The sequence below is a fragment of the Xenopus laevis genome, chromosome 5S, assembly GCF_017654675.1.
Source record: "Xenopus laevis strain J_2021 chromosome 5S, Xenopus_laevis_v10.1, whole genome shotgun sequence".
Taxonomy (NCBI): Eukaryota; Metazoa; Chordata; class Amphibia; order Anura; family Pipidae; genus Xenopus; species Xenopus laevis.
The window spans coordinates 136,827,565-136,837,123 of NC_054380.1; the positions used below are offsets into that span (position 1 = coordinate 136,827,565).

Genomic DNA, 9,559 nt, shown 5'->3' on the forward strand with positions numbered 1-9,559 from the left:
TTTACTATACACCATCTCTCCCTACTATACCTGCTATCCCACAGTCACACTCCTTCCCAGAGACATTACCATGTACTATAGACCATCTCTCCCACATACCTCTCCACATCACACTCCTTCCCAGAGCTATTATCCACTGTTACTATAGCACCATCTCTCCTACTATACCTGCTATCCACATCACACTCCTTCCCAGAGCTATTACCACGTTACTATAGACCATCTCTCCCTACTATACCTGCTATCCCACATCACACTCCCTTCCAGAGACTATTACCACTGTTACTATAGCACCATCTCTCCCTACTATACCTGCTATCCCACAGTCACACTCCCTTCCCAGAGCTATTATCCACTGTTACTATAGACACCATCTCTCCCTACTATACCTGCTATCCCACAGCACACTCCCTTCCCAAGATATTATCCACTGTTACTATAGACACCATCTCTCCCTACTATACCTGCTATCCACAGTCACACTCCCTTCCAGGACTATTATCCACGTTACTATAGGCACCATCTCTCGCCTACTATACCTGCTATCCCACAGTCACACTCCCTTCCCAGAGACTATTATCCCACTTTACTATAGACACCATCTCTCCCTACTATACCTGTATCCCACAGTCACACTCCCTTCCCAGAGACTATTATCCACTGTTACTATAGGCACCATCTCTCCCTACTATACCTGCTATCCCACAGTCACACTCCCTTCCCAGAGACTATTATCCACTGTTACTATGCACCATCTCTCCCTACTATACCTGCTATCCCCACAGTCACACTCCCTTCCAGAGACTATTATCCACTTTACTTTAGCACATCTCTCCCTACTATACCTGCTATCCCACAGTCACACTCCCTTCCCAGAGACTATTATCCCACTTTACTATAGACACCATCTCTCCCTTACTATACCTGCTATCCCACAGTCACACTCCCTTCCCAGAGACTATTACCACTGTTACTATAGCACATCTCTCCCTACTAACCTGCTATCCCACATCACACTCCCTTCCCAGAGACTATTATCCACTTGTTACTATAGCACCATCTCCCCTACTATACCTCTATCCCACAGTACCACTCCCTCCAGAGACTATTATCCACTGTTACCTACAGCACATCTTCTCCTACTATACCTGCTTATCCCACAGTCACACTCCCTTCCAGAGACTATATTCCCACTGTTACTATAGCACCATCTCTCCTACTATACCTGCTATCCCACAGTCACACTCCCTTCCCAAGACTATTATCCCACTGTTACTATAGACACCATCTCTCCCTACTATACTCCTGCTATCCCACAGTCAACAACTCCCTTCCCACGAGACTATTATCCACTGTTACTATAGGCACCATCTCTCCCTACTATACCTGCTATCCCACAGTCACACTCCCTTCCCAGAGACTACTTATCCACTGTACTTTAGACATCACATCTCTCCCCTACTATACCTGCTATCCCTACACGCATCCACATCACTCCCTTCCCAGAACTATTACCACTGTTACTATAGGCACACATCTCTCCCTACTTATACCTGCTATCCCACAGTCACACTCCCTTCCCAGAGACTATTATCCACTGTTACTATAGGCACCATCTCTCCCTACTATACCTGCTATCCCACAGTCACACTCCCTTCCCAGAGACTATTATCCACCCAGAGGCCACCCCTTTAGACTAGAAGAAAAGAACTTTCATTTGAAGCAACGTAGAGGGTTCTTCACAGTCAGGACAGTGAGGTTGTGGAATGCACTGCCGGGTGATGTTGTGATGGCTGATTCAGTTAATGCCTTTAAGAATGGCTTGGATGATTTTTTGGACAGACATAATATTAAAGGCTATTGTGATACTAAACTCTATAGTTAATATAGGTATGGGTATATAGAATTTTAATTAAAAGTAGGGAGGGGTGTGTGTAGGGATGCTGGGTTTTCATTTGGAGGGGTTGAACTTGATGGACTTTGTCTTTTTTCAACCCAATTTAACTATGTAACTATGTAACTATGTAACTATAGACACAATCTCTCCCTACTATACCTGCTATCCCACAGTCACACTCCCTTCCCAGAGACTATTATCCCACTGTTACTATAGGGACCATCTCTCCCTACTATACCTGCTATCCCACAGTCACACTCCCTTCCCAGAGACTATTATCCCACTGTTACTATAGGGACCATCTCTCCCTACTATACCTGCTATCCCACAGTCACACTCCCTTCCCAGAGACTATTATCCACTGTTACTATAGGGACCATCTCTCCCTACTATACCTGCTATCCCACAGTCACACTCCCTTCCCAGAGACTATTATTCACTGTTACTATAGACACAATCTCTCCCTACTATACCTGCTATCCCACAGTCACACTCCCTTCCCAGAGACTATTATCCACTGTTACTATAGACACCATCTCTCCCTACTATACCTGCTATCCCACAGTCACACTCCCTTCCCAGAGACCATTATCCACTGTTACTATAGGCACCATCTCTCCCTACTATACCTGCTATCCCACAGTCACACTCCCTTCCCAGAGACTATTATCCACTGTTACTATAGGGACCATCTCTCCCTACTATACCTGCTATCCCACAGTCACACTCCCTTCCCAGAGACTATTATTCACTGTTACTATAGACACAATCTCTCCCTACTATACCTGCTATCCCACAGTCACACTCCCTTCCCAGAGACTATTATCCACTGTTACTATAGACACCATCTCTCCCTATTATACAAATATAAACTTTATCTGTCATAAGTCAAATGTCCAAATTCTTACACTAATGGCAATTAGGGTCCCACAAAGGACAGTAGCTTATCATTATATATAAATGAATGCTTATAACCACATTTCCATTGTCTGATCAGACAGCATTTATCTTGTTTGTAGTTAAAATGAAAGTTGAAAAGTTTGTGCAAAGTAAGATGTTCTTGTTGTGGTATTTCTGAGGTATGTGTGGAAAAGCTGCAAAGTCTTTTTTTGCTAATAATACTGGTCTTGGTATTACACCTTAGATGCAGTAAATATGTCTGGGAAATGGGAGGGAGGGGTCTCGCAGGCTCTTATAAGTCACCTCCAGGTTGTGTGTGGGCCAAACCTTGTCACAGGATCAAGTTTATGTTGAGTCCTCCAATATAACAAATGGCAAAGCTGAGCAAGAGGCTCCTCCTGGGGCAGGTAAGGCTAATGGAGAGTTTTTATTGAAATATATTTCTTGAAATATGAAACCACCGTGTCCAGAAATATATGAATAGGGTTCTTCTCATTTGAGTTGATGGATGTTTCAGATGGAAGTCATGGGTCACTTGATGTGTATATCTTTTTTGTCGTGCATATTCATAGAGATGGGGAGGGTGGCACTGCAAGGCTGAGGAATTGGGCTGTGGATTATATAGTTCGGGGATAGGCAACCTGAGACCTTTCAGCTGTTGACCTTCAACTACCACCCTAAAACCAACCCGTTCTGTCCAAAGAGAAGTTTGCTCCTGAGGCCATATGGAAATAGTTTTTAGGATATCTCTGGCTACATCAGATATTGTAGAGGTTTTCAGTCTTTATTTATTCAACCCCCATCCATTGATGTAGAAAAGACTGCAGGGCCCCTTGGCAAACATCAAGTTTATAGTAGTTCAGCCAGTCAACAGAAGTTCCAATATCGTTCAGGGCAGCAAATAAGTCTACAACCCAGACTTCATCCTAATTAAGTTGTGGGAGTATCTAGGAGAGCAAATACGAACTCCACCTAAATTTCACCCTCACTGGCCTTCAGGCTCGGCTTCCATTCCACTACTTATGGCTCCCCTAGGCAAGGGCCACAGACCTACGGTTTGAAAATCACTTATGTATTGGCGCTATCAACATCCTTGCACATAATGGGGCAAATATGGTTATTCCAAAGATGATGTACAAAGCAGTCTGTTGAGGCCTTGTGATGTCCTGGAGGCCATCAAAAGTCCTACAACCATTTTGTGAATTAATGTCCTCTGAGAATCACAAAGGAATGAAAACTATTTACTTGTGGCTCTGACATTTTCTATCCAGTACACGTGAAAATGTTTTATTTGATGTAGAAGTGAAATTCATTTATCTCTTGTGTTGCATAAAATTCCACCCATTTCACCCGAGCTCCATCCTTTTGAAAAACATAATTGTAACCTAGTAATCCAGACATAACAGCTACAATGCTTCAAAGAAATGCAAAATAAGGTGAATTATATGGAAATGTATATACTGTAGGGTCCTTGTACATATATTTGTATTTTCATAAGTTTGAGCCCTCTGTTGAAGTCCAGCATTGGATCAGGTTCCCCCTTGGCTCATAGCAATATGTTCATCCCCAAGTTTCTCAATACTTATTATACACATTTTGCCCATCTCTGGACAGCGGGAACAAGGGTTTGGGGATGGAGCAAACTTAAAAAAAAAGGGCACAAATACTATATTCAAACTGCTCCGCTTTAAACACGACTGCTGCCTAATCTGCCTACCTCTAGGTCTGGCCCTTGCCTGTGCTTTCATGTAATTCTCAAAGGAGCCAATGATGGTCAATTTATCACCTTGCTTGTTTGAGTTACTTGAAAAAATTGGTGCCAAAACCGTTTTCTGTGTGCCGCTGCCAGTGGAAAATATATTTAAGACTTCTGCTTTCTCACTGTTCCCACTAACCAACTCAACAGTGCAACTTGTCAGTAAAGCCACAACCTCTTTTTTTTTGTTCCAAATATCACCCTAACAAGACTTCAATCTGGACCCCCCACCAGCCCTGGCCAGCCCTGAGAATTACATGAAAGCACAGGCAAGGGCCAGACCTAGAGGTAGGCAGATTAGGCAGCAGTCGTGCTTAAAGCGGAGCAGTTTGAATATAATATTTGTGGCAAAAACTCCACAGACTGACGGCACTTCTGGATACGTTTATTGGGAAAAAAAAACTGCTCTAGGCCGCCTAACGCATTTCAGGATTGTATCCCTTAATCATAGGCCTATGATTAGGGGATACAATCCCGAAACGCGTTAGGCGGCCTACAGCAGTTTTTTCCCAATAAACTTATCCAGAAGTGCCATCAGTCTGTGGAGTTTTTGCTATACTTACAGTGGGGACACTGTTGATGGAGCACCTGCATGAAGGGATGATTGGTGAGCTGGAGTGGTCTATTTTCTTGTTTTTCTGATTCCATATAATATTTGTGCCTCTTTTTTTTAAGATTGCTCCATCCCCAAACCCTTGTTCCTGCTGTCCATAGATGGGCAAAATGTGTATAATAAGTATTGAGAAACTTGGGGATGAACATATGAACCTGAGCCAATGCTGGACTTCAACAGGGGTCTCAAACGTATGAAAATACAAATATATGTACAAGGACCGTACAGTATATACATTTCCATATAATAAGTACTAATAAAGTTTATATAAACAAGCTGCTGTGTAGCCACGGGGGCAGCCATTCAAGCACAGGATACACAGTAGATAACAGATAAATACTACTATAGTTTATATAAACAAGCTGCTGTGTAGCCATGGGGGCAGCCATTCAAGCACAGGATACACAGTAGATAACAGATAAGTACTACTATAGTTTATATAAACAAGCTGCTGTGTAGCCATGGGGGCAGCAATTCAGGCACAGGACACGTAGTAGATAACAGATAAGTACTACTATAGTTTATATAAACAAGCTGCTGTATAGCCATGGGGTCAGCCATTCAGGCACAGGACACACAGTAGATAACAGATAAGTACTACTATAGTTTATATAAACAAGCTGCTGTGTAGCCATGGGGGCAGCCATTCAAGCACAGGATACACAGTAGATAACAGATAAGTACTACTATAGTTTATATAAACAAGCTGCTGTGTAGCCATGGGGGCAGCCATTCAAGCACAGGATACACAGTAGATAACAGATAAGTACTACTATAGTTTATATAAACAAGCTGCTGTGTAGCCATGGGGGCAGCCATTCAAAGCACAGGTTACGTAGCAGATGCACTCTGCAAAATCCCTTTGTATTCTATTACAGAGTTTATCTGCTATCTGCTAAGTATCCTGTCCCTTTTCTCCTATTTTAGCTTGTATGACTGCCCCCATGGCTAAACAGTAGCCTGTTTATTTAAACTATAGTAGTCTTTCTAAAGCAGACACATATCTTTTACTAATGCATAGCAACGGTGCATTATATTTTAGTCACTTTAAAATGCTTTTATTTATTGGTGTTACTGCTTCTTTAAATTCAGCGCCTATACTTGAAAATCAGCCCTTCTACCCTCCGCCCGATGGACTAATTCTCATGAAAATGGCATAATCTCACATAAATGACTTGTTTTGCAGTGGGAGGAAACTCCTACACAGCTAATACTGTTTCCAACACCCATCAATATCTGTGAGATTTTGGGTTCATTTGCTATATTTTTTAACCCATAGTAACCAATTCGCAGGTAGCATTCACTAGTCTGCTGTTCTGATTGGTTGCCAGGGAGGCTACTGAAACTTGATATTACGTTAATGCTGACGTCGATGGAAATTGTGTTCTTTTACCTGTAAAATGTACATTTTTGTTCGCTCAAGTTAAAATCTGCCCTTTTAATCTTATTTAATGAATGAATTAAAATCCCTATTCATCTTCTTGTGCTTGTGTCTAGGCGCTGGCACTTGTCGTCCTTGTGCTGATTATAAATCCAACAGACGCAGGCGACACAACACCTTTCTTAAAAAAGAAAAAGGACAGAGGTGGGAAAAGAAAAAGCAAACAGCCCCAAAATAAGGAGTGTGAACATTGTATTCTTGTAAAGATTGATATTAATAATCCGGGAGTTCCAGAGTCACCGCTGTACAAAACCAGAAACATCGAGAATCGTTCCATTGTTCCCTGGGACTACGAGTAAGTTCTTATTTTAATCAAGGCTGGTGGGAAGCTTCGGCCTCCAATCCAACACCAATAAATTTCCTGCAACAAACAGGAATGAAGTATAGTACAGATATGGGACCTGTTATCCAGAATGTTTCCAGAAACTTTCTGTAATTTAGATATTCATACCTTAAGTCTACTAGAAAATCATATAAACATGAATTAAACCCAATAGGCTGGTTTTGCCTCCAATAAGGATTAATTATATCTTAGTTGGGATCAAGTACAAGCGACTGTTTTATTACAATTATGGGACCTGTTATCCAGAATGCTCAGGACGTGAGGGTTTCCAGATAATGCATCTTTCTGTAATGTGGATCTTCATGCCTTAAGTCTACTAGAAAATCATATAAACATTAAATAAACCCAATAGGCTGGTTTTGCCTCCAATAAGAATTAATTATATCTTAGTCGGGATCAATTACAAGGGACAGTTTGAAAAAAGAAAATCGTTTTTAAAAAATTTGGATTATTTGACTATAATTGAGTCTATGGGAGACGGCTTTTCTGTAATTCGAAGCTTTCTGGATAACGGATCCCAAACCTGTACTTACCCTATAAGCCTTAGCATTGCTATTGCTGCAAATAGCGTCGCTATAATATATTAAAGGATAAGTAAACCTTAAAAATAAGTGAATGTAAAATTGATGAGGGGGCTATTCTAAGCACTTTTGTCATTTACATTCATTATTTATTTTCTTTTAATTGCAAGATTTTAAGGGATACATGTGCTGTTAATATGAATGAATTTTGTTACAACAGCGCCACCTGCTGGTCAGTTTCCCACCAGTCTGACCAGCAAGTAGTCAAGGAAGTTGTCAGGAGAAAGAAAGAGGCTGATGTTCTTCTGCTTAGGAATAAAATTAGAAACCTTTCTCACATCTTTCCTAAGAACATCAGAGCAGCCTCTTTCTTTCTCCTGACAACTTCCTTGACTACTTGCTGGTCAGACTGGTGGGAAACTGACCAGCAGGTGGCGCTGTTGTAACAAAATTCATTCATATTAACTCTAGGGCACATTTACTTAGTTTCAGTGAAGGAATAGAATAAAAAAAACTTCGAATGATTTTTTTTGGCTTCTTCGACTACGACTTCGAATCGAACGATTCGAACTAAAAATCTATCGACTATTCGATAGTCGAAGTACTGTCTCTTTAAAAAAAACTTCGACCCCCTAATTCGCCAAGTAAAACCTACCGAACCTCAATGTTAGCCTATGGGGAAGGTCCCTATAAGCTTTCTAACAAATTTTTGGTGGAAGGAAAATCGTTCGATCGATGGATTAAAATGGATTTAATTCCTTCGATCGTTCGATCGAACGAATTGCGGTAAATCCTTCGACTTCGATATTCGAAGGATTTAACTTCGACTGTCGAATATCGAGGGTTAATTAACCCTCGATATTCGTCCCCAAGTAAATGTGCCCCTACATGTATCCCTTAATATCTTGGAATATAAAATAAATCATGAATGTGCATTGCAGAAGTGCTTAGAATAGCCCCTTATAAATTTTACATTCACTTATTTTTAAGGTTCACTTATCCTTTAATTGCTGGCTCTTTATTAAAGTCGACTCTACCATAACGAAAGGTCATAAAGAAGAAAATAAATGCAATAAAGGGAAAATAATTTCCATCTTCCTTTTCCCGCAGGCTCATCAAGGACAATGAGAGGATCCCCTCCAAACTGCACAACGTCACCTGTTCTAACCACTGCGTGGGGTATGAGAGAACCCTCAACGCTGTTCCAATACAGAGACAAATCCTGGTGCTCAGGAAAATAAAGGGTAACTTGTACACTCTACAAACCGTGATACTGACTGTAGGCTGCACGTGTGTCCATCCAGAAATCATAGAGGTAAAGCCATGACGGGAGTAGAGGGTCCCAGAGATGCAATAAGATTTACTCTACAACTGGAAAAATGATTAAATAAAGGAAAAAAAAAAGTAGGCCTTGCCAACACTGGACCTCCAGCTGTCGTTGGACTAAACCTTACAGAAGGGCTGTCTCTTCAGTCTTCATATATCTACAATGATTCTCTCATTTATTGAAAGAGCCAGAGGCCACTGGCTGAGAAGAAATGGGGGGACTGTGATGCAATAGGACTGGCCAAACTGTCCCTCCAATGTGCCATCCACAGACAGCGAGGTCAACGTTGTCCGAACGGCCTGACAAAATCTAGATGTCTATATCCACCTTATTATCTGGAACAATGGAGGCTACACAGTATCATCCCAACCCATTTTCTTCGAATGTCTGGTCCAAATAAGTTCCTGTCTCTCATTGTGTCTCAGATCTTCTGATCTCCCATCGTAGGGTGGTTGAAGCCAGCAACCTTAAAAAGAAGTGAATGTAAAATTGATGAGGGGTCTATTCTAAGCACTTCTGCAATGTACATTCATTATTTATTTTCTTTTAATTGCAAGATATTAAGGGATACATGTACTGTTAATATGAATGAATTTTGTTACAACAGCGCCACCTGCTGGTCAGTTTCCCACCAGTCTGACCAGCAAGTAGTCAAGGAAGTTGTCAGGAGAAAGAGGCTGATGTTCTTCTGCTTAGGAATAAAAGGAGAAACCTCAGATAACTTTTCTCACATCTTTCCTAAGCAGAAGAACATCAGAGCA

At 41.3% G+C, this 9,559-nt stretch overlaps 1 protein-coding gene across 1 annotated transcript; it reads left to right on the forward strand.

Moving 5' to 3' along the window:
• The first annotated feature begins 3,168 nt into the window (after positions 1 to 3,168).
• Positions 3,169 to 8,798, forward strand: LOC108717504 (interleukin-17F-like). The gene is made up of 3 exons (XM_018264740.1): positions 3,169 to 3,204; positions 6,814 to 6,902; positions 8,582 to 8,798. The coding sequence occupies exons 1-3, from the start codon at positions 3,169 to 3,171 to the stop codon at positions 8,796 to 8,798; spliced, it is 342 nt and encodes a 113-aa protein (XP_018120229.1).
• The last annotated feature ends 761 nt before the right edge of the window (positions 8,799 to 9,559 follow it).

What these genes read in the sequence shown, in the direction of transcription:
- LOC108717504 (XM_018264740.1), top strand. Translation starts at nt 3,169, where the DNA reads ATGGCAAAGCTGAGCAAGAGGCTCCTCCTGGGGCAG. An exon ending in AGAGGCTCCTCCTGGGGCAG is followed by an intron (nt 3,205 to 6,813) that starts GTAAGGCTAATG and finishes ATTCTTGTAAAG; the next exon opens with ATTGATATTAATAATCCGGG. An exon ending in ATTGTTCCCTGGGACTACGA is followed by an intron (nt 6,903 to 8,581) that starts GTAAGTTCTTAT and finishes CTTTTCCCGCAG; the next exon opens with GCTCATCAAGGACAATGAGA.